At 36.2% G+C, this 26,852-nt stretch overlaps 1 protein-coding gene across 3 annotated transcripts in view; it reads right to left on the bottom strand.

Moving 5' to 3' along the window:
- Positions 1 to 26,852, bottom strand: part of LOC120533799 (protein mono-ADP-ribosyltransferase PARP11-like) — a 58,306-nt gene that overhangs the window by 9,776 nt on the left and 21,678 nt on the right. For all 3 annotated transcript variants that reach the window (XM_039760758.1, XM_039760760.1, XM_039760759.1), the window contains 2 exons: positions 20,026 to 20,153; positions 11,700 to 11,854 (listed from right to left, as the gene is read on the bottom strand). In XM_039760758.1, coding sequence (XP_039616692.1) covers positions 11,700 to 11,854; positions 20,026 to 20,153 — 283 coding nt within the window. The remainder of the gene's footprint in view (positions 1 to 11,699; positions 11,855 to 20,025; positions 20,154 to 26,852) is intronic.

Here is a 26,852-nt window from a genome sequence, read left to right as displayed (position 1 = left end):
GATACTGGGGTCTTCCCAGACTGTCTTAAGACTGCTGTAGTTAAACCCCTACTTAAGAAACATAATCTTGACCCTCGCTCTTGAAAATTTTAGACCCATCTCTAACCTGCCTTCTTAAGTAAAGTTCTGAGAAGGCAGTCATTATGCAGTTAAATGACCACCTAAATAAACATGCTATTCTTGATAAATTTCAGTCAGGTTTTAGAACAAATCACAGCACAGAAACTGCACTCGTTAAAGTAGTAAATGACTTGCGGTAAATGCAGACAGAGGCCATTTATCTGTTCTCATCCTCTTAGATCTGAGTGCTGCATTTGACACCATTGATCACAACATTCTTAGAAATCGCCTTAGTCAATGGGTGGGCCTCTCTGGCAGTGTCTTAAATTGGTTTGAATCCTACCTGACAGGGAGAAAATATTTTGTTAGTTGTGGGAATTACAACTCGAAGACACATGATATCCAATATGGTGTTCCACAAGGCTCTATCCTGGGTCCGCTGTTATTCTCAATCTACATGCTTCCGTTAGGTCAGATTATCTCAGGGCACAACGTGAGCTACCACAGCTATGCTGATGACACACAGCTGTACTTATCAATAGCACCTGATGACCCTGATTCTATTGATTCACTAACACAATGTCTGACTAGTATCTCAGAATGGATGAATAGTAATTTTCTCAAGTTAAATAAAGAGAAAACTGAAATTTTAGTGATCAGCAATAATGGATACAATGAGGCTATTAGAAATAAACTGGATACATTAGGATTAAAAGTCAAGACGGAGGTAAAAGCTTAGGGGTGATTGTTGACTGTAATCTGAATTTTAAATCACATATTAATCAGATCATTAGGACAGCATTTTTTCACTTAAGAAACATAAGTAAAGTTAGACCTCTTATATCACTGAAAGATGCTGAGAAATTAGTTCACGCGTTTGTTTTCAGTCGACTAGATTACTGTAATGCACTCCTCTCAGGACTACCCAAAAAGATATAAATCGTTTGCAACTAGTGCAGAATGCAGCTGCTAGAATCCTAACTAGGAAAAGAAAATCAGAACACATCACACCAGTTTTATGTCACTACACTGGTTACCTGTGTCATTCAGAATTGACTTTAAAATTCTGCTTATGGTTTATAAAGCCTTAAATAATCTCGCCCCATCTTATATATCGGAATGTCTGACACCTTATATTCCAAATCGTAACCTCAGATCCTCAAATGAGTGTCTCCTTAGAATTCCAAGAACAAAACTTAAAAGAAGTGGTGAGGCGGCCTTCTGCTGTTATGCACCTAAAATCTGGAATAGCCTGCCAATAGGAATTCGCCAGGCTGATACAGTAGAGCACTTTAAAGCACTGCTGAAAACACATTACTTTAACATGGCCTTTTTATAACTTCATTTTAATCGTAATTTAACTTAATCCTGATACTCTGTATGTTCAATTCATCATAACAACTATTCATGGTGGCTCTAAAATCGGTACTGACCCCTACTCTCTTTTCTGTTTCTTTTTCCGGTTTCTTTGTGGTGGTGGCCTGCGCCACCTCCACCTACTCAAAGCTTCATGATGCTCCAACAATGATGGACGGATTAAAAGGAAGAAGTCTACGTGACCATCATCATCATCAAGCCCTTCCGTGAGAACCCTAAATCCAAAGAGGACTGTTTCATTTATGTTAGGTAGAATGCCCAGAGGGACTGGGCGGTATCATGGTCTGGAATCCCTACAGATTTTATTTTTCTCCAGCCGTCTGGAGTTTTTTTTTTTTCTGTCCCCTGGCCATTGAACCTTACTCTTATTCGATGTTAATGTTGATTTATTTTTTTTATAATTATGTCTTTCATTTTTCTATTCTTTAATATGTAAAGCACTTTGAGCTACTGTTTGTATGAAAATGTGCTATATAAATAAATGTTGTTGTTGTTGTTGTAGAGAGCAACTATGCCAAATTTGATCTAGATTGCTTAAAAGGTGTAGGATTGTATAAGGAACTTACAGACACTTATAGAAGAGAAACATTTATATATTAGCATAAATAGCATATTAACATAAATAGCCATAAAAAGTAATTAAAAGCTTCTAAAACATTAGATTAAGCATAAATTAGAATGTTAAGCAAATAAGATAGGTCAAGCAAATGGTTAACTAAAAAAATCAGGCATAATGCATTTTCTAGTAAAAAAGGAAAATTACCAGTATTAAGAGAGGAAGGATAGAACAGGACAAGAATGATGTACAGAAACTACCCGAGAACAGGATAAGGAGGAACGAGAACACCTGTGTTCAAGGCTAGCAGCTGGAACAGTGAGTCAGCAGAAACAGCAAAAGAAAGATGATGTAATGTATGGAAAGTAAAATTAGTGTATTCATGTATTAGCATAAATAAATATAGACAAATATATAAGCATTTGCCTTAGTGCAGATAGAAATGCAAGTCAGGACTGCCACGCAATGATTAAATAAAAGTATATACCATATTTCTTTTTAATTAAAGCTTAGCTTCAGGCCACCATTATAACATAGTTTGAAAGGCTTAGAAAAGGAAATGACACCATAAAAGCCCAAAGGAGGAAAAAGGAAAACATCTGCCTGGCCAAAGACAAATCAGAAATAAGCAAAACAGAAACTATAGATGAACAATGGACAGTAAGAACAGGTGCAGAATGAGCTAATTGAACAAGGTCAAAATAATATATAAGTTTTGGGTTTTGAACTGTTCGGGGCTCAGCTCAATTTGGCCGTATTGGGTTGTCCTTGTTATTTTGTGTGTTGTTTTATTGCAATAAAGCTTTAAAACTCTGTTTGCCTCGCCTTCATTTTCAGGTAAAAAGCCTTCTGGTGACAATTTATTGCCACAACACACTCTATTTTATATACAGTGTATACATACATAAATACTGTACACACACACACATATATACATACATGGTTGCAGAAAAAACATAAGGATGGCACAAAAAGATTCTTTCAACATTTTGGTAGTAAAAGAAAGTTAAGGAAAGAACTCAATAGCATCCAAAAAGTAAAAAGGACTAATAAGGAGGTACTTGGTAAGTTGAAAACTGTAGAAGAAGAAGTACTGCTTAGATTAAATAGACTGAAATCCAACAAATCACTAGGGCCAGATAGTATTTATCCCTGTGAGTTAGTGAATATAGCTGGGCCCTCTCAATGAGTACAGCCCTGAGAGAGGGAAGTGAAGCTATTAGATGTCCTTTGGCAAATTCAGCCCACTCTCCCCTGAGGGATTAATCATCAGTTATTGATGGCTTCCTGTGCTATCATTATGCCTTTTCCAACTATGTGATGTACTGTGTCTTTATCAGAACCTGTAAGATGTTCAGCATAAAGTCAATATACTATACGGTACATCGTTCACTTTAGTTTACATTTTTTAATTTTTTGATCTCAAGTAAAGTAATATTGATTTACTGTCATTTTATTAATAAGTCTGAAACTTTTTTCTACAAAATAAGTAATAAAGCATTGTATATTTTTCTGATATTTCAATTAACGGAAATTTTCAGTGCAAGTTCGAACTTAACAACATCAGGTTAAGAATGTCAGCTGGAGCAGAACTCATTTGTTTGGCCCACAGACCTGTATTTATATTCCCTAGCACACTATAAGTAACATTTTGGATACTAGTGGACTGATTTCTCTAAAATTTTGTACACTGATTCTTCAAGGAAATTTGTTGGGAAAGTTCCATATATCTTTAACAGAACACTGTACAAATCTCTGAAAGCTGAAGAAGTCCCTTTTAAACATGTTAGTGAATTTTGAAATTGTTTGTCTTAAAACAGAGAAGCATGTAGTGCCACCTCAATTATTAACTAATTTACTGCTTCAAACCTATTTTGAGAGAAGTTATTTCAATTTTATGCTTTGTATATCTTCCTCTTTAACATGTCCAATAGCGATTAGTAAAGGGGACAAAAAAGTTATGATACCTATGTATTCTATATCAATATCAGTGAAATTTCACAATTTTTGATACTACAGCAAACACAAAACTCCTATTCAATGGCTTATATTAAAACGTGTACTTAGTTGTGCTTGAAAGTTTGTGAACCCTTTAGAATTTTCTATATTTCTGCATAACTCAAGTACTAAAAGGAGATAAAGAGAAACCAGTTAAACAAATTAGACAAAAATATTATACTTGGTCATTTATTTATTGAGGAAAATGATCGAATATTACATATTTGTGAGCGGCAAATGTATGTGAACCTTTGCTTTCAGTATCTGGTGTGACCCCCCCTTTGCAGCAATAACTGCAACTAAACGTTTCTGGTAACTTTTGATCATTCCTGCAAACCGGCTTGGAGAAATTTTAGCCCATTCCTCCGTACAACAACAGCTTCAACTCTGGAATGTTGGTGGGTTTCCTCACATTAACTGCTCGCTTCAGGTCCCTCCACAAAATTTCGATTGGATTAAGGTCAGGACTTTGACTTGGCCATTCCAAAACATTAACTTTATTCTTCTTTAACCATTCTTTTGTAGAACGACTTGTGTGCTTAGGGTCATTGTCTTGCTGCATGACCCACCTTCTCTTGAGATTCAGTTTATGGACAGATGTCCTGACATTTTCCTTTAGAATTCTCTGATATAATTCAGAATTTATTGTTCCATCAATAAAGGCAAGCCGTCCTGGCCCAGATGCAGCAAAACAGGCCCAAACCATGACACTACCACCACCATGTTTCACAGATGGGATAAAGTTCTTATGCTGGAATGCAGTGTTTTTCTTTCTCCAAACATAGCGCTTTTCATTTATACCAAAAAGTTCTATTTTGGTCTCAACCGTCCACAAAACATTCTTCCAATAGCCTTCTGGTTTGTCCACATGATCTTTAGCAAACTGCAGATGAGCAGCAATGTTTTTTTGGAGAGCAGTGGCTTTCTCCTTGCAACCCTGCCATGCACACCATTATTGTTCAGTGTTCTCCTGATGGTGGACTCATGAACATGAACTTTAGCCAATGTGAGAGAGACCTTCAGTTGCTTAGAAGTTACCCTGGGGTCCTTTGTGACCTCTCCAACTATTACACGCCTTGCTCTTGGAGTGATCTTTGTTAATCAACCACTCCTGGGGAGGGTAACAATGGTCTTGAATTTCCTAAATGTGTACACAATCTGTCTAACTATAGATTGGTGGAGTCCAAACTCTTTAGAGATGGTTTTGTAACCTTTTCTAGCCTGATGAGCATCAACAACTCATTTTTTGAGGTCCTCAGACATCTCCTTTGTTTGTGCCATGATACACTTCCACAAACATGTGTTGTGAAGAGCAGACTTTGATAGATCCCTGTTCTTTAAATAACACTCACACCTGATTGTCATCCCATTGATTGAAAACACCAGACTCTAATTTCACCTTCAAACTAACTGCTAATCCTAGAGGTTCACATACTTTTGCCACTGACAAATATGTAATATTCGATCATTTTCCTCAATAAATAAATGACCAAGTATAATATTTTGTCTCATTTGCTTAACTGGTTTCTCTTTATCTACTTTTAGGACTTGAGTGAAAATATGATGATGTTTTAGGTCATATTTATGCATGAATATAGAAAATTCTAAAGGGTTCACAAACTTTCAAGCACAACTGTACTTTATTCAAGTAAACAATATTGCACCTTTTTCTGTAATAAATTATAACAATAACATCTGCTTTTAAATGCTGGAATATCAATCAAGTAGTTGCCCAGTTATCACTTAAGTAAACTAGTACTGGCATTCATAAATAGAAAAAAAATCAATACAGGGCTTAAATTTGAATGTGTGGCAGATATGGGATTCAGCCAGTGTTACAACAAATGGAAATTTTCTAATCTTTGCGTTTTTTCATCATAAGGTTTATAAAGGACTAGCAGAATACCCGCGCTTCGCAGCGGAGAAGTAGTGTTTTAAAGAAGGTACGAAAAGAAAAGGAAAAATTTTAAAAATAACGTAACATGATTGTTAATGTAATTGTTTTGTCATTGATATGAGTGTTGTTCTCATATCTATCTATCTATGTTGTTCTCATATCTATCTATATATCTATCTATATATATATCTATATATATACCTCTATCTATCTATCTATCTATATATATATATATATATATATATATATATATATATATATATATATATATATATATATATATATATATATATATATATATATATATATATATATATATATATATATATATATATAGCAAAATACCCGCGCTTGGCAGCGGAGAAGTAGTGTGTTAAAGAAGGAAAGAGAAAGAAAAGGAAACATTTTAAAAATAATGTAACATGATTGTCAAAGTAATTGTTTTGTGTATTTGGTGGCAGCGTCACGAAGTTGTTTTCGGTAGCTGCGTCAGAAAATGTACCACGACGTCTGATACGCCTCCTTTTTACTGTTTTCTCACAGCTTGGATTGCTGCTGTCATATATATATACACACACACATACACACATACATATATATATATAATATACATATATATATACACATACATATCTTCATATCTACATATCTATATACATATCTACACACACAAATTATATATACTGTATGTGTGTATGTATGTATGTATGTATGTATGTGTGTGTGTGTGTGTGTGTGTGTGTGTGTGTGTGTGTGTGTGTGTATATATATATAATCTAGATAGGGGTGTGTGTGTGTATATATATATATATATACATATACTTGTGTGTATGTTTGTATGTGTCTATATGTGTGTGTATAGCTTTGGTCACTGAGTGCAAGGGAAAAATAATGAAATATAGTCTATAAGTTATTAAACAGTAAAACATTAACGTTTTAAGAAGTACAGGTACATTGAGCACTACTGGAGTGGTTGCGGGTAAACTACATTTTAAAGACTGTGTAACAAAACAGGTAAGTAACTAACAGCAGCTAAAATGTATATGGATCATCTCTCAGTAGTAGATCCCTTTTGAAAGGCGCTACACGACGGCTGTGGTATAGAAATTACATTTTCTATGTGAACGTTCAAATTTGTGCCTCTGGTAATGTGCCTTACCGGCAATTAAAGAAAATTATTTTTGTGTCCTCTGCCGTGTTAAGAGAGAAACGCTTTGGTTTGGGATAAAAGGAAAAAAGGTGTAAAGAAAGGAAAGTTGCCTTTTTCTTTTATATAGTATAGAGAGATGTGTTCGCTGGCGTTATGATCGCCTTTTGGCGACAGTCGCGTGGGTCTTGTGTAGACTGGTGAGACGTCCCGCCATTAATCGGCTGTGATGGCACTGTGAGTCCTCCACTCGTATGCGTGTGTTCATAATCCGAGCTGAGGACCTGATAATCGTATACGTGCAAAAGAAAGTGTGAATCGCCTTAATATTATTTTGCCGTGGTGTAGAAAAGGGGTCCGTGTTTGCACTTGTCTGGGCTATAGCTCAGGGGCGGATGAAAAAAATTAAAAGTGCTCACTTTGACTTAAGGCAGAAGCGCAGTCAGCGTCTCAAAGGCCGGCACAGCTATGCACGCGCTGGCTTCTCGACTTTTGCTGGGCAGGAGACCACAGTTTTTGCAGACACATTCATGATATCAAAAGTCTCAGCGCTCTTTGGAGGTCATTCATATATTATATATATATAGCAAAATACCCGCGCCTACGCAGCGAGAAGTAGTGTGTTAAAGAAGTAATGAAAAAGAAAAGGAAACATTTTAATAATAACGTAACATGATTGACATTGTCATGAGTGTTGCTATCATATATATTCCTGCCTAAATAAGTCACCGTCGCTTCGCTCTTACTTTTTTACCGTTCATTTAATCATGGCTAGTGAAGGAAAAATTATAAAATGGAAGGAGGATGGCTTTACCAAAACAATTATTGATGGCGAATCGATTATTCATAAAGCTTGAATTGGTGATCTGTTTTTCTGTGTTAACCTCATATTTTTTCATACTTTTTCTCAAACTAAGGTGGTGCGAGGGTAAAATGAATCGGGATGCGCTGATCAATGTAATCGGTGTACCAGGAATTCATGCATTGACAAAAGCTCCCCTTTGCTTGCAATGCAAAGTGTGATTAAATGCATTATTTTTCAACGCGTTATGGAGCACATGCATCGAAGCTTCTCAGCTGTGCTTGTGCTAAGAAAAGGAAAGATTTAAAAATAGCGTAACACGCTTGTCAATGTGACCTTTTGTAAGTAGTGCCTGGAGGATTCAGTGTGTTGAAACTCTAGAGACAGCGTGTGTATTAACTTGAGGTAAATGGGAGGGAGATGATGACGTGACTCCCCACCCTTTAACTGTCAATCCCCCACAAACACAGTCTATCGGAATTTGCATAAGCACACCCCTTCACCTACAATTTTAACTTAGTTACAAAGTGATCAAAACTCTCGTTTATATCCTGCGTCCTCTCATTAAACTTGTATCCCGCATTACCTGTGGGCATGTGAAACGCCAACGGTAGCCTGTCTATGAACTTAATTTAAAGTTTAGGTTTACACCTTGCTTTCTTTCCGAGGTAGCAGCACTCATGAATATGGTAGTATATGCCACTCGCTCGCTTCTTATTGTTTCGCTGCCTTCTCAATTATATAATGCATGTTTTCTTAAGCGCTTTTTGTAGGTCTTCCTGGTTTTCTACGTACTGCGTTGACAGTCAGTTCACGTGATTACGTGGGAGGCGTGATGATGTCACACGAAACTCCGCCCCCTACGTCTTTGCAGCTCTACTCCATTACAGTTAATGGAGAAAAATACCTTCCAGTTATGACCATTAGGCGTAGAATTTCGAAATGAAACCTGTCCAACTTTTGTAAGTAAGCTGTAAGGAATGAGCCTGCCAAATTTCAGCCTTCTACCTACACGGGAAGTTGGAGAATTAGTGATGAGTGAGTGAGTGAGTGAGTGAGTGAGTGAGTGAGTGAGTGAGTGAGTGAGTGAATGAGTGAGTGAGTGAGTGAGGGCTTTGCCTTTTATTAGTATAGATAATATCATCATCGACTACCCAATTTATCTTACCATGGGCACATTCTAAATTCACTCTCTGGCATTCTCTCTATAGTAACTAGAAAATACTTTTTTGTACTGTTGAATAAGTGAATTCCAGGATAATTCAGGCTATTTTAATGTAAACAAACTATTTAAAGATGTTTTGTAACAACACACTTTTAAAATCTGGTTTATCAGATCATTAGCTATTAAAAAAAAAACTTACTAGAAAAAAAAATGATCCAAAACAGAAACTGACTCAGTCTTTAGGTACAGGCAGGCTGCCTGGGTCTGTGGAAATGATGAGCTGACCAAGAAGAATTGAATGTAATTGCAAGTTATTGAACCACCTGAAACTACACATCTAGTATAACAGATAATTAATTACAAGTATAACTCTCTCTCCTATTTATTCTATTGCTCTTACAGGGATAAAAGGTAGTGTAACATATGAATGCTAAAAGTATGCTATTTACCACAGTTTGTTAAAGTCTACATAATAAAGAGTATAAAAGGGGAAGATAGGGTCACCTGGGACACTACAACAAAGTAAACTTAAAATACTAAGTCTTAGAGAAGAACACTTTAAGTGTTTTATCATTTTTTTCTGTGATCCTGAAGTTCACAGAAAAGTTGCATCAGCCAGCTCCAAAGTGAACAGTAGATTCGTTGTGGTGAATCTCAGGCAAAAGTGCATTCTGTTGTTTAATTATTAAATTATTTCTCATCAACAACATGCTTTGTATCATTTTCTTAATATACAAGAACATCCCTGAAACGTAACCTATGTGCGTCTATATATGGGTACTATGCTCATATAAGTCAACTTTGTTGTTGTTTACAAGTAATGTCTGTATATGCTGTTGTGGACTGTGCCCGGCAGTTTATCCCGGCCAAGTCCCCCAAGCCGCCAGATGGAGCCCTCCCTGCAGTATGGAGGTGCCCCTAAGACCAGCAGGGAGTCATGGACTATGTAGTTTTTATCCTCAGCCTTGCTGGATACCACAGGGGCCGCAAAAGGGAGCTGCAGGGAGGACCAAAGACTTATTTGTACACTATGACCCGGAAGTTCGTCATAGGAAGAGCGACGGACTTCCGGGATGAAGAAAGTACTTTTACCTGACCCGGAAGTGATACAAGATCACATGGACTGGGGACTGGGAACACTTCCAGGTCAGGGAATATAAAAGGACTGAGGGAACTCCCAGACGGCGAGCTGAGCTGGGTGGTAGGAGGGCAACGCGTCTGGGAGTGGAGGATTGTGATTATTGATTGGTTATTGAGTATTGATTTATGAATAGTGTGGAGTGAAGGGTGCTTAGTGCACATAATTATTATAATAAAAAGAATTATTGTGGCACTTTTACCAGGTGTTTGACGTGGTACCTGAGGGTTCAAGGGAGCACTACTGCCCCCTACTGCGACACTGTGTATATGTTAATTGTTAATCAATTGTATATTATATTAATTTGTTATGTGTTCTTTCTGACAGTTGAAGTTGAAAACATACTGTTACCTTTAAACCATTGATCCTTAACTACTACAGCTCATGAATTGCATATTACTTAGTGTTTGTGGTGTAAACCACAGTACATCAAAGCTTTCTGGCTTGTTTAGTGATAGTGCTATGTTCATAATATTATATGTAAGTACCAAATAGGAATATATTTATTGTTATCAGTGTTCATTGTGGTTTGCTCTCTATATTATTGTTGTATCTTAGTTATTAGACTTAGTTATTATTTGCATTATTATTGTATTTACTGTTAAAATTATTATTTTCTTTCTTTTCTATTTGATAAAGGAAACCACACACACAAACATAAATTGTTACAAATCATCATATACCTCATCCATCTAATAATAATAATAATAACTAATTGTACATGCCTTTGTAACCATCATCCTCAATATAACAGAATATCTGGATTAGAGTAAATTAGATTTATATATTCAAAAAAGTTTATAATGGACATCCTCGCTCTCTGAACTGTTCTTACCGAACAGCCTGTGACATCTGCAAATTTAGTAAAGAACTGCAAGGTTTCAGTGAGATCACAAATTTGGGCTTCAATATCCAATACCCCCACAGCAATGCCAGAGGCAACCACATAGTACATTGTAGCAGTGGTCGCAGAAACTGTCAGAACCCATGGGGATAAAAAAATGCCATTGTGGCAAAACGAAAGTATAATCTTAAAATATTTACATAATTCCTGAAGCTAATAAGAATATTATAGTCATATCCACATGATCTCTGATGAACAAAACCTTCAAAAACAAAAATTAGCATACAGTGCTACGAAAACAACCCTCTTTATATGGCTCCGGGGAGGGACTGGTTTGGTGGATGTCGATGGGGGGTAGGTTGGGGGTATGGGGATTAGGGTGTTCTCTTTCTAAATTCTCTATGGAAAAGTCCTTTCAAAAACGTTGGTATCGCCCCCTTATTTTCTGAATTCAATAAAAAATTGATCACAAAAAAAATTTCCAAAGCAAAAAAAAGAAAATGTTCAAAATATCAATCACAACATTCTTTTTGTTTTTCTTTGGCTTTTCTTCCTTTTAACCAAAAAATAATAAAACAATAAGCATGCTGTGTTTTTGCTAAGGATTCTTTTATGTATGGATGTGGCAACAGTGATTTAACAGCATGCTTCACTCTGCCAAACATCAACAGCATAAATAAAAAGTCATAAATTGAAACAAGACTGCAGCACTTACCTTTTCCGTACACTGTTCCTTGATTACTACCATGTAACCGTGGGTCAAAGTTAAGCATGCATATGTCTTTTAGATTGTTCAAACTAGTTCCATGAAATAATTTCATTTCTTCAATATCGATAGCTCGCTTAAGATTACACATTTGTCTTTTTTTCCTGCAGAAAAACAATAATACAAACAATTTCAGAAACAATATTCCTTAAATAAAAACTGAGTACCTGATCACAATCATACCCTTGATGACTTTCAGCCAACAAATTTTTCAGCAGAAGTGTGTCAAGAAACTGGGGCTCATTTATACCTACAGAGATCTGTATTTATACTGCCACACTGTATCTGCACTTTTTATCTTTAGACAAGTCAGAAGTTTTCCTTCTTTTTTGTAATTCTGGTGTGTCTGTTGTAATATTTACCGATTTATTTACTGAGCTTCTGTAAAAACCCAAATTTTCACCTTGAGACAAAAGCACTAACTAACTATCTATCTACACAACACTTTAGATTAGGCAGTTATATAACTAGACGCTGTCCCCTTACGCCCTTTTAAGGTAAATGAACTGAAACCTCAAGCTGTGCTTTTACTACAAGGCATTCTCAACATGCAGTCCACCTCATTTAGCATCCATCCACATATGCTAATGGATGTTACTGACACACACTTCCAATTCATAAGCCTTGGTCATTCCTCTGCATGTTTACGCTTAGTAGATGGATAACAAAACATTATATTTAAAGTCTCATAATCTGCTTGTAATTTGTGTGTGTCTGTAAAATCATTGTAGGGGATTCTTTGATGCCTCATGAGTTTTTCTGTGTGTTTTTCTTTTACAGACTGTGACCAGGAAATGAAAGTGGAAGATAATTAGGAAACAAGGCACGCAAAGGAGCATGGATGACTGCTTTCAAGATATGGTGCATTACAAATTTAAGACTCGGAAAATTAAAGGAGAAGTGAGCTATATGCAAAACAAGAGTTACTAGTTTGAAGACTGCAATTCAATTTGCTGCTACTCCTTTGCCTTGCTGACAACTGGTAGTGGCAACCCTTATTATACATGAATGCACTTTCACTACAAAGTGGAGAACAAAGAACAAACACCACCACATTATGCCCTCACTCCTCTGTCTCCTGACTGCTAAGAATCAAATTCTTCTAGACAGCATCATAAAGGTCACTAATATAAGCATTTGTTATTTGTGAAAAGTTAAGTTTACGTAAAACAATAAATAGGATTTGGGGATTGGTTTTATCCTTAGTAATTGTAAATAAATTGTATATAGAGTTTTATCTGTTTACCTATAAAGGTGGCTTAGTCTTTCTTTGTTAATTGCTTTTCTTCATTGGTATTTTATAAAGATTTAACTTAAAAATTCTTAAACAAATATTGATGTCACTACCAGGAAAACATATAGTATATGTTCTGTTTTACATGTAAGCCAAACATAGTGTTTTTTCCCACAAGAAGCATGTTAATTTCTTGTTTTGTTGACAGGACTACAGGCCTCGATTAAAAAAGCCTGAGAACCACTGAACCCATTTAAGGTCACAGAATTATATGATCAGGAGCTTAAAACTGGTAAGGTTTTTAAACAGCCAAAGCCACAGGTGAAAGCCATTTGTTTTTTTCAAACCAATGCTTACATAGATCATGGACTGTAGAAGTTTGATTACTGGCTTAGAAAAAGCACCCATGTATTAAAATTGTAAATGGTATCCAAAATGCTCCTCAAGATTTAAAACTTTAAAGAACTATACAGAGACAACTGGAAGGAATTGAACAGTCTGGAATACCAAATGATCGGACTGTAGGGGGCAGGAAATTGGACAGATTTAGGCTAGGATCAAGACACTTTAAAAAAAAATACTAATTTTGAACATTTTAAAACAAAACTGAAAGATCCTAATGAAAAAGCTCCCTGTATTTTGAAGCCATTTATATCACCTGGAGAGAAGGGTTTGTTTTAGATCAACAGTAAGAAAGGGATGTAAAAAGATTTTAAAAGAATTAAAATATTTGTTTCTTAATGCAATTACTTCCCTTCAAAAGAGCTTGAATCCATTGAGACATAAAATTAACAACATGTTGAGATAAGGCCCCACTTCCTATGCTATGTTTCAATTCCGCATATCCCATAGTTGTTTAAAATTACCTGCCTTTGGGTATCTATTACAAATAGCATGTTTGTTCTTGTCTGATGTTCAACTGAATTGTGATTTGGTAACTGGTAAGACAAATGTATAGAGCTGAATTTGCCATCATCTTCCTGCAATAATCCTAGAACTTTCTTGGTCTCATGGCATAAACCATAATCTTTATAAGTCATTCTGTGGGCAGGCATCAATAAAGAAATGCATTGGATTACCAAAAATATTCAGATATCGTGCAGCAGATATCATGCTCTGTTGGTATCAAAGACACAATTAGCATGCAATGCAAACACACTTCACCCAATGCACCTCAACCACAAGTCTGCACTGTTGACAATAGGCATCATGAGTCCATAGTCTGTTGGGAATTTTACTCCCATCATTGTGAATCAGGATAAAGTGGGATTTATCAGACAAGGCCACCTTTCATTCATTGCACAAAGATTCCAAGTGGTATGATCTAAACAAAAGGATCTCTCCTTTAATTTTAGTTAAATCCAAACTGCCAACAAGTGCAGTTGACTCTTTCTTTGGGTGTAGGTAATCCAGATCCGTCAGACATGATCAGATTTTAGTCTCAACCCTTCACATTTTGAAGCTCAAGTTCCATGTAACGATTGTTTTATATAAAATAGATCACAATAAGTGGCCTCTTGGGTGTATTGTTTTCCTTTATAGCTTAATTGGTGGCACTTCAGGAACAGAAGTAATAGCAAAAAGCACTGAAGGTATTACCTATTGTGACAATGTCTTATGGCCGGCTCTACCATTTATGAGAACTCAACAGTTGACTAGTATACCAAAGTTTGGGGGCAGAATATTTTTAAACATTGCTAACCTTGAGTTATGAATACCTAGTTTCAATACAACTGTCCCTCTTCCAGTAACCCTATTCTATTGTTTGATATTATCTTCACGTACTAGTGATATCTGGTCTTAACATCTGAAGACATGCACAAGCCCTTGACAGGTAGTCTTCCAAATACCAGGATGCACTGCACTCAGCCTCACAAGGGCTTTCTTTATGCTGAATGTCCTTGTTTGTTTATTTTCTTCAGATTCACATTCATGTTCATAGTTTTAGCTTTTGTTTTAGTGCGGTTTCTCTATCAGCATGTTTGTTTATCTTATATATAATCACTATTTTGACAATAGATACATATATTCTTCCTTTAAGTTGCAAACCCTGTGCTTTGCTATTACAACCAAATTTAGAAGGACCAATTTTGAGTCTGTTATAACAGTATGAGAAACAAAAATACTTTAAGGCTGGAGTTCTGCTTAATCTCTAAACTGGACATCCTATACTATACAGCCTTGGAATTTCTTTATTTAATACAATGTATATGTTACTTGTTTCATATTACTATAAATATTATTATTCTGCATCATTTTGCCATAAATAATTTGTCAAAACTATAAAAAGCCTAGCCTAAATACACAACTGAAACTATTCTGTTCAAAAAAGCAAGTAAATAGTCTTTCCTTCAGCTTCTTTCACAATTTGTCACATGTAATAAACTTCATTTCACAAAACAATAACATATTGGAATATTCCTTGTTGTTGTTTCAGTTTGCCCATTTGCTTACCCCAGAATTGAACTTAAGGGATGCCAATGCCATGTAAGTTAAGGAAATGACAATTTACTTGCTTTATTGAACTGAATAACAGGTTTAAGCTGTGCATTTGAACATGATTAATTAATGATGAGTTAAGAGAGTTTACTTTTAGCACACTAAAGCAATGGCTGCTAAAAAGGGGACTTTGTTGTCATATGTGAATAATAAATAATACAGCAGCTGTTTCAAGCTGTAATAGTTATTTGCAACATTAGCTATGCATAGGCTGTATTTTTATAATTGATTTAAAGATAACTTGATAAAAAAAGCAGAGGTTTTCTTCAAAAACATGAATTTCTGGTTGATAATCTATATATACATATACTATATATGAACTGGGACCAATAGGGATTGCCTCAGACCAGCCAAACCACAGACAGAAATCCCGGGTTCTTTATTTTAAAGAAATAATGGGGGGCTTTGCCCCCTGCTCACTTCGCTCGCCAACCCCCGTGTTTGGTTTTCTGGATACACACTTTTAAGATTTTTTTTTCTTTAAACTGCTGCTATTTCATTAGTTTCACTTTTGTTTCAGAACTTCTGTAAAAACAATATTTGGAATCTTTTGAGTCCCAATATGCTGAATCTTTTAAATGAGGTCAGTGAAACATGTACCATAATTCAGGATAACATTCTCTGTTTGGAATTTCAGCACAGGAGACAAGACGATCTTCATCATCAGCAGTTAATAAATTTTTTTGCAAAGTAACCAATAAATGCATGTGAGGTAAACCATGTTTTTGAAATTCTCTGACTTAAACTTCAAAGCCTTACAATATTTACATACTTCTGACATATCACCTATGTCCATATATTTGATCTCTATTCGCCTTTTCATTATTTCTCAGAGTAATAATTTCTCTTTTTTTGCACTAATGCGATTTTTACTTTCTTTTTTTGACACTCGTTTTTTTCTGCTTTCATATTCTGTATCTTACTGTGCATGTGTTTCGCACCTATGTTTTTTTTGAGTCTTTTTAATTCCATTTTTCATTATCTCTAACCTGCTCTGCATGTGTTTGTCCCCCTTGTTTTTTAACCTCTTTATGACGTTTTACTTTGTTTTCTACTCTGTCTTTTATTTCTGACCTCGCTTTGTCCTTCTTTTTTTTCAATTACACCTGGTCAATGGTGATTATTTTCCCTTTTTTGAGTAATAATTTCCGTTTGTTTGCGCTACTGCGATCTTTACTTTCTTTTTTTTAAACTTTCTAATTTTCCTACTTTCTCATTCTTTAACTTTCTCCATATGTGTATCATGCCCGTTTTATTTTTTAGCCTTTCGAATTCCACTGTTTTTATAATCTCTAACCTGCTCTGCATGTGTATAACACCAATGTTTGTGAACATCTTTATGAAGTTCTACTTTGTCTTTTACTCTCTGTTTTTTTTTAATTCTGAGCCCGACTGGACGTGCTTTTTTTCAATTCCACTTGTTCTGGGCTGATAATTACTTTCCTTATTTTCTGAATTTGCACCTAGATTATTCTTTTTCTTTTTTGCTCTTTTTTCTCTCCAAAGCTTTTGAGTCTCTTTTCCCTGCTGCTTTCTTCTTCGCTTAGTCATCGACGTTTCATTTATAACGTATTGTCTTTATACGCTTTATATGCACTGAAAGCCCTGGATCTGTGTGTGCAGCCTTTACACGACTTGAGTGTTTTGCTGCCCGTGGTCTTATTTGATATTGATTGTAAGTAGGGCGTGTCTTGCAAGAATCTCATGTTCTACATCATTACGAGACGGTCCTGGGTCAATCTCTTGGCACAAAGTCTCATGTTTAAGGTCCTCGCGAGATACTCCATGGCCAATCTCTTTCGTCTCGCGGGTCTTTTAAGTGTCTTCTTTGATCTTCACGTGAAGATCACATCTCGTCTCCCGTCTTTCTCTTCCACGATTTTTTTTATAATAGACAGAAAACTTGCACAAGACTTCTTCAGTAACACACATTCCTCCTTTCTTTCTTGTTCCTACTCCTCTACTCCTCACAAAGCAAGCATTGTTCTTGTCCTTTCCTGATGTCAACTCAGCTAGGTGAGATAAAGCAGCCTCCTCTATACCCGTCCCAGGAGTACCGCTGGTGTCACAATATTGTAACCAAGGAGCACTCCTGCTTAGGCGGAACTGTTCTAAAATATGGAATTCTCCCTGCAGCTCACAAGAAACATAGCAAGTCCACCAATTGGGACTACAACCCCCATGTATCTCTGTGGGTGTGTACAGGGGAGATCCTCCTTAAAGATGTATTTACCTATTGTAAACGCTAGAGGTCGCTGTTGCCACTTAAACCCAACAGACAAATGCACAGGACACAGGTTAAAACCGCCCAGAAGATATTTATTTAATATGTTTTCTTCCACAGTGCTCCCAAAGCACCACAGCCACCAATACACAATCAATAAACACAATAATAATCACTATTCTCTCCTCCACACCTTCCAGCAAGCTTCTTTCACCAACCACCTGACTCTGGCTCAATAAAATGGTTGATTTCCACTTATTTGAAAATTTTTTTACATCCCTTTCTAAACTCATATTTCTAAACATTCTTTCTAAAGCTCTTTCAATTTAGGCATGGTGATAACACACACTTCAACAACAAAGAACTAACCAAAGTAAATGTCTGTGGTTTAAACAAAGCAGGTTCCTCCAAGTTCCTTTCTTATAATAGGCGCTTTTCCACTGCATAGTACGGCACAGCACGGTTCAGTACAGCTCACCTTGGTTCGGCTCATTTCGCTCGGTTTTGCTTCGACTGCAGTTTAGTACCGCTTTAGAGTGGGTGGGTTTATTCACGTGTCGTTATAGTTGTGCCTCTACTGCCGTGACACCGTGGAACTTTTACAACAACACGCAGACAACGACAACACTTTAGCTCGACGACGCGCAAGGGTAAGCATCTAAAAAGCACATCACTAGCTAACTTTTATCACTGTTGCAAAGCATAAAATGAACTTAACTGCCAGTGTAACATTAAAATGCTGATTCTGTATATTACAGATCTTCCACATTTTGCAAAAAAGTCGCCGCAACAGACCATCTGTTTGGACATTTAACCGTGCTTCAGGGTGGTGGGATGTGATTGTTCCCGGTTTTACAAACACTCAGTGGCTGGAGAACTTTCGAAACTTCCGCGTGTCTGTACCTTTAAAGAAAAGAATAGCCAGTGACGCAGTAATGACGATTTTCTCCGGCCAATCAGTGACCAGCAGAGTTTACACGTCACATTTGGTAATGGTTCGGCACGCTTGGAACCTCGGCTGAGGTGGTACTAAAAAAAGGACCAGGTACCAGGTACTGTTCCCAGTGGAAAGCCCCGCAAAAGTGAGCTGTACTGAACCGTGTCGTGCCGTACTATGCAGTGGAAAAGCGGCTAATGTTCACCTGATCTGGAGATCGGATTCTAATTTTAGGTATTTGAGGTAATGATAAATGTCGGGGTATACTTAATTTTTCTACATCAGGGTCAATTTGTCAGACTCTAATTTTCTTTTTTTTTCATTTGGCTAGAATACTCAAAAGAGGTACCTAGAGTAATTTGCTGCTTCATAAAATTAAAATTATCCTGTCAAGAGGAATACTTCATATGGCCTGTTGTGCACACAAAGTGGCAAGGATGGATCAACTTGGTTTTTGCTGATTTTCATTATAAAACAGAAATTAAGAGGAAATTGTTCTTTTGAATTCAAACTGATAATTAGTAGGAATAATGGGAATTTTTAAAATAATTTAACCCTGTAGCAGACCCTCTAAAACTGGTAGCTTCAGCCAGATTTGAATGTAATGCTTTGATCTGTAATCTTGTACTGTTACAAAGTGAATTGTGGTTCCCTTTAATTATTACATACAACATTGACCTTTACAGGCTTCATAATTGTGTGTCTCATGGAATGAACTCAATGTGTTAAACACTGTACATATAAGAACAGGTGAAAAAAAACAATATCGTGAAATATGTGCAAAGTCCACCTCCTCTATATTCTGTCCATGGGGGACCATTTACTGGGCTGTGCAAGTGTTGAAATTGACAAGGGCATGCCATTACTCCAAACCTGTATTGTACATTGGGCAGTTCCCTATTGGTGCCTTGCGAACCAAACATATTGTGGTCTGACCTCAAACAAAACACCCCAGTTATTTGCAACATTGCATGTAATTTGCCACTAAACCCTCCGTTCTTTGAAGTTTATGAAAAATATTGAACTTTATGTTTTAATGTTCCTTATTTTTAAATGATAATTAAGATTGGAATTTGAACTAAAATAACAATTTTCAGTCTCATTACTGACTTAGAACACAGTAACTTCTCAATCACCAATCACTCCTCATAATAAAAGTACAGCTGCTCCCAAATCCATTACTTCAGTCAAATGTGATTGTTCTTAATTTTACTGTGCTATACTCATTCTAAACCCATTTAAACCTTCACTAGAGTCTTCACTATTATTTCCACATTCTAAAAATAAATAAAACGTACAGCGCATCAAAACATACCTATTGTACACAGTCAACAGCAAATAACAATGGATATTCAGACTAAAATAATTAAAAATAACTTACCGGTAAAAACAATCCCACAAATAAATATTCTGAATTCTTGCTATTTCTTTAACACTCTCAGACATAGTACTTCCGAAAAGTTTACTGACTTCTTTAAATTCATTTGTGGAGGCATGCAGAGGAATAAGCTACAAAAATACAGAAACAGCATAAGCAAATGGTAGTATTCAAAAAGAAACAGGTTTTCGTACAACACATGTCAGCATTTTTTCAGAATCCTAGTAAATCTTGTTTATTCTGGTGCTTTTTTTTGTTTCTTCTGCTAGATACAATATTTTTCATTAGAACACAAAATGAAGATCACTAACTTTTACAAGAATATTGATAATCCTTGTATCAAATCCAAAATAAATGTAAGTAGTACAAAATATGCAAAAGGGTGCATTTATTCAGCAAAATAGCATATAAAGAAGTATAAATCAAATGGAAAACACAGTACAAATAAACAAAAGAAAAGAAATTCATATCAGAAGACCTTTCTATAGTGGCCTTGAACCCTGTCTACTAGGTAGGATGGCTTGCCCTCTTGTCCAGTACAAAGTACTTTAATAATCATAACTTTTTCCCCTTCCATCTCTATCACACTCTCTTTGTCTAGGGCTGACCTATTTTCTTCTTAGCAGCAAACCCTTACCCAGCTTATCTCCTTATTAATGACTCTCTTAGTCCAAGGGCTTGGAATGGCCTTTAATCTCTGTTCTGGGTCCTCTTCTGGGTAAGCAAAGAATGACGTCCAAGACCAGCATTCACCCTTTGACTAAGTGCCAACAGTCTAATACATCCCCTAGTCCAGAGGTGGGCAAGTGCGGCCTTTGAGGTCTTTTTTTGTGGCCGTCATGAAGGTATCAGTGAAACAAGTGATTGCAGCCTTTTGGCTTGTTCACACTAGCCAAAAATGTTCAACGGAACAAACAACGTAAACGAAGATTTGTTTGGTCTCCGCGTTCATACCTGACGGAATGGTCAATAACAGCTAACGAAAAACAGCCAAACTGAATGCAAGTTATGCCAATAGCAGTCAAGCTAGATATTTACAGCGGATAGAGTGCACGTGTACTGTAGATTTTCGTGAGTACCGCTGTAATTATTTCCCGCGGTAACTAAAGTGGCCTATCAAATGGCATCGAAAAGGGTTAAAGTTCAGCATGCTTTTACTGGCCATATAATGCAGTTACCGCTGTCAAAGAAATCCAGGCATGTAGACGATGAAAATCGACAGTTCAACAGTGAATGGGAGATGGATTTCTTCATGTTAAACCAAGGAAACTCCATGATGTGTCTAAGATGCAAGATGCAAATAAGAACATTAAAGAGATCAAATGCAAAACAGCACTATGAGAGTTGTAAGTCACACATGAAGTACATCAATTTAAAAGACGAGGCCAGAAAGCAAGCGTATGATTCCTTGAACAAGAGCCATACCAAAGAAACATCCATGTTCACCAAATTCAAATCAGCCTCTCATAATCCGGAAGTTCATGCAACGTTTCGAGTCGCCTTCAAATTGGGTGCCGCTGGAAAACCATATACTGATGTAGAGCTATTCAAATCATGCATGCTTGAAGTTGTTCAGTGTCTCGAAACATCTCAACTTCAAAAACTTAAAGATTTACCTCTATCACGAAGGACATTTGTGAGGCGCTAAGGTGAGATTGCGGTTGACTTAAAAAATCAACTGAACAAAATATGTCAAGAGTCCAATACTTTGTATTCTGTAGCATTGGATGAATCCTGCGATACAACAGATACGGTACAACTGCTTATTCTCATCAGAACAATGTCACCAACATTTGACATCCGTGGACAGTTGTTGTCCCTAATCAGTCTCAAAACAACAACAAAGACACAAGATATTCTCACAGCATTTAACAATACTTGTGTAGAGAAGAAATTGGATCTAAAGAGACATGTTGCTGTGTCTACAAATGAAGCTCCTGCAATGGTAGGAACAACTGGAGGTTTTGTGACTCTACTTAAACAACAAATTCACTCTCAATGTCCAGAATCTCCCATATTATTGTCATTGCATTGTATTATACACCAACAAGCTCTATGTGCCAAATCTGCAACCTTGAACAACACATTGGAAGACGCCGTTGGTATTGTGAATTTCATTCGAGCTCGAGCCCTCAATCATCTCCAGTTTAGAGAACTCCTCCAAAATTATGATTCAACTGAGAAAGAGGATATTTTATATTACTGAAATGCTTGCTGGTTGTCAAGAGGATCTGTTATAAATAGAATTTATGAATTGCAAGGCACTATCAAAGAGTTCTATGCATCCAAAGGAGTGGTTTGTAAACTCGATGACATCAACATTTGCATGAACCTGGCTTTTCTCAGCGATCTTTTGAGTGAACTCAACAGTCTGAATAAGCAGCTCCAAGGCAGAAATCAAAGTGTCTATGACCTCTGGCGGAGTATAAAAATTTTTCAGTGCAAGCTGAAATTGTTTCACGGCAAGTTTCAAAAGCAGCAGCTCTCCGAATTCTTTCCGTATCTGAGTAATTTTGCCAGTAACAACCCATCTGTAAAAATACATTTTGATGAGTTCTGTGAAGTGCTCGGTTCACTAGTCGCTGAATTTGAGGCTTGATTCTCCAATATCCGCGTCAATGATAATGATTTACGGCTGGTTTCAGAGCCACACCTGATGGAACCTGACAATGTGCCAGAGAAGTTCTAAATGGTATTGTTGGAACTTAGTGAAGATCCAAATGCTCAACACAAGCTATCCTAAAATTTTGTGGATTTGATTTCATTTTGGTGTGATGTTCACATCTACCCCATTCTGCGCGAACACGCTTGACGGGTGTTAACATGCTTTGGTAGCACGTACATTTGTGAATGTACATTCTCTCATATGAAGTACATTAAAAATGGATACCGCACAGTCCTGACAGATGACCATTTGGAAGGCCAGCTACATTTAAGAACAACTTTTCAGCCAAGTTTTGATGAATTGTCAACCAACAAACAGACTCAAAAAAGTAATTGAAAATTACTGAATTAATTCGTGTTATGGATTATTCTTCCACTTTTCCACACTTTGGGGTCAGTATAAAGTTTAATAATAAATAATTAATAAAAGCATGCCTATATATGTTGTTAATGACTTCATAATGGTGCGGCCTTGTTCGAGTTAAAGCAGTCGTCAGTGGCCATAGTGCAAAAAAAGGTTGCCCACCACTGCCCTAGTCACACCCAGCTTGCTTATAACTTCAGGGCTTCATTTTTTTAAAGAATCATGTTCAATAAGTGCTTTACACATTTAAAGGGAATCCCTTTCTCTTTTCTATCAGCCTAGGGTGGCATGTTACCTTCTATTGTACTATATTATCTATCTACCAGGAGGGCAATGCATCACTGGCATCTGCTGGGTTAGATAACACCCTGAGCTAGTATTACATACTACTGCCTGGACTGCATCTTCCTCTTTGCTTCTCTGGTGTTCCCATTAAAACCTTCTGGAACATGCAAAAAATGTAACAATGGTATGCTTTTCATTTGCTACTAGTATGATGATATGTAGAGTCAAAGCTTCTTCTGCTCTCGTCTAGGGTTTTTTGGGCCCTTACACTGCCATGTACACCCTTTCCTCTCTTCATACCCTCATCTATTGAGTCACTCATTTCACTTCTTTATTATAAAAAGAAAGCTGTCTTTGTTTTCAGTAAGTGTGAGTGAAACACATTCCTTCAGAATACATTTTTGTCTTCTTTCTCTTTCTATAAGAAAGCTGTAGTTAGAAGAGAACACTAATATTAAATTCATAAGATGTACTAACAAAAATGTTCAGTTAGATAAACTGAAACTCTCAGCTTTAAAGTTTTGAAAAATGGCACTGTATATTGCTAAATGTTTTATAACATTTTTAATTCAGAGCAAACTAATATGACCAAACACAAAGAATCATTCAAAATCACAAAACAGAAAAATACAACACATACCGTACTCAAAAAGATGTGAAACACAAGGTTAAAAAAGTCTCAATCCAAAACATATGTAAGAAAATTTTTCACCTCAAGTTGAAGTCTGAATAATTTGCAAAAACCTAATGTAAAATAAAGTCAATAAAACCTATTCTTGTAACTTAGAAAAAAAGAATTAGTTATATTCATACTTTAAAACATCCATATAAAATTATATGTTCACAATATAAATATTACCTAAATTAGACATGTGCACATCTGTGGTCTCTGCCTTGAACTACTCATCTGAGAGAGACAAAGAAACAGATTCAGCACCGTCGGCTAACATAACAAGTATAAACACAAGGTATTTACCTAATTTATTAAGATTAAACACAGGGTGTGCTGAAATGGGTGCATGTAATATATATAGATAATCTATTGATAAGCTTTAGTAGCTATAAAATGCAGAAATGACATTTAAATGTTTAAAATAAAAATGCAAGGATAAGGTAATATTGCTGTCTTGGGACAGTTTGGGCAGGGACTATGCCATGATTAAGGAGAATAAGGCATTCGCTTAGGGCACAGATCAAAAAGGGAGGATAGCTACCGAACAGTCAGTTGGCACACTAATAAGCTTGACCTAGGGTGCAAAATAACCTAGCACTGGCACTGAGTTTGGGTGCCAGTTTGTTGGGTTTGACAGGCTCCAAAAAGAGAGGTGGAGCCTTTTTTATACTCTTTTCTGACTGTTTCATTTTATTACAGTATATTTCAAAACAGTTAAGAGCAGCATATGTAAGGTATTACCATCTGTTATGCCAGGTATTCACAATACTTTGCAAAACTGGGCTTTCCTTTTTATTTTTATTATTGTTTAAAAGTTTTCAGTGGTAAAAATTTTATTCATGCATATAATAATTTAAATTATGTTTTTATGTGTACCGTTGTGTAGTGGAAAAACTTACCTTAATTGTTTATTATTTCTCATGGACCACAGAACTGCTGGGGAAGGAGGGTGGTGGCATGGGGTACTTTTAGCCTAATATTAGTGATAAGTTATCAATTTGAGTGAAGCTGAATTTGTTTCATTTTGGAAAAGCAATTACGAAACAATGACGTTAAGCGACCAGTTAAATCTGTACCACTGTGCCAGGAACAGTGGTAGTATTTATAAAAACATTTTTCCCTCCATATATTTTCACTTCATCTATAACTGTAGCTGTACAGGGGTACCACACTTTCCATTAGTCAACTGGAGTGTGCTGTGGCTGATAGGAGTCTATGCCAGCCACACTTCTCTCCCCAGTCTCCTTCTAAGGACAAATTGTACAGGTTGATTTGAGTGGGGAGTGGGTGCAATATTTTATACTCATGTACTTTTTGTTTATTAGGTCTGATTTATATTGATGTATCTTATTTAAATTAAACAAATATTTGATCACAAACACAAATCATTACTAGATGTACTCTGGCTTTATGAGTAATTTGGAAGAAAAAAATCTAATGTAATATTAAATGAGTTTATTCTTTTACAGAGAATAAAGCATTTTAACATGAACTGGGAGTCGCAAAAGCACAAAAGTTCCATCAGTACTTTCAATAATACCCACTAGAGGGGATATACTCCCAAACACCTGCTAGATAAATGGGCAAACACAAAATTTTTATAAAAATAAAAAGATTTATTCGTCAGGAATGGTCTTCCAATCAATATGAAGCACAATGAAGCAATCTGATGGAAAACAAGGTCCCAATACAAATATCAAAGAGTGGTCAAAATACAGAGCAAAAAGAAGGTATAAAATCTAGTAAATCTCAAAGAGCACAAGGCCCAGGAAAGCACAGAAACTTACCAAAACCCCCAAGTACATTTGCACACAAGGCACTTTGGAAGAACCACCATATTTATAGGACGGAAGGCAGCTCCTGGCAGTAAATGGCTGGTGGTCTCATCCACAAAACACAAGGAACATAACACAGGCATTGACAACAAAGTAGATAATAAACAAAAGTAACATTAACATAGATAAATAACAAAAATGAGTAAAGACAAGAAACACAACTTTCAGCTCCAGCCGGCGAGAAACTCATCCTGAAACATAATAGCACTTTTCATAATTCATATATAAGTACTGTAGTATGATTGCCCGAAAGCAGCTATCTAATTGCACAGCAATTACTCAAATTCAGAAGTTCACATATAAAAACAGCAAATTCTTGTACTGGCAGAATAAGAAAGATATACATTTTTCCAGAAAATAACTGGGAGATAAGATGTGAACTGAAGAACAGACTAAATTTGTAACCAGGAAATCAGCAACACAATCATCAAAACCAAAACAAAACACTAAATTGAAATCTAAAAATTGTAGCACAAACCAGGGCAGCTCCCGCAAAATAAACTCCTTGGAAATTGTGTTTCTTTTTTCTCTGTAAACTCAGATAAACAGGAGATGTTCATTGTGACTTTTATACCCAGAACCCTGTGATAACAGTACTGCACACTACTAGGTGATTTACCTAGCAACATGGCAACAAGCACTCAACAAATGGTGGCACCTAAAATAAACAAACTGGCATTGCAAAAACGATGGTAAAATAAACCACTTTTAAATAACAGATTCTAGATGCAAACTAGGATTTAAAAAACTAAAAACTATGCATAAATATTTCAAGGAAAAACCTCGGAGAAGGCAAAAATGTTTAAAAAAAAAGTGCAAATCATATTCTAACAGCTCTTAGTGTATTAATTTTCATAAAGGTTTTTAGCAGCAATGGAGAGTAGTTCCTGGTATACATAAGCAGCACATAGATTGCTCTTGTATGCTTTGTGAGAAACTTCACTATGAATTAAACATATGAGGGCAGTAACCTAAAGAAATAATTAAAATGCATTTAAAACATAAGGAC

The sequence above is a fragment of the Polypterus senegalus genome, chromosome 8 (genome assembly GCF_016835505.1).
Source record: "Polypterus senegalus isolate Bchr_013 chromosome 8, ASM1683550v1, whole genome shotgun sequence".
Taxonomy (NCBI): Eukaryota; Metazoa; Chordata; class Cladistia; order Polypteriformes; family Polypteridae; genus Polypterus; species Polypterus senegalus.
The sequence above is the reverse complement of the archived record's forward strand: the minus strand, read 5'-3'. Positions and strand labels throughout refer to the sequence as shown.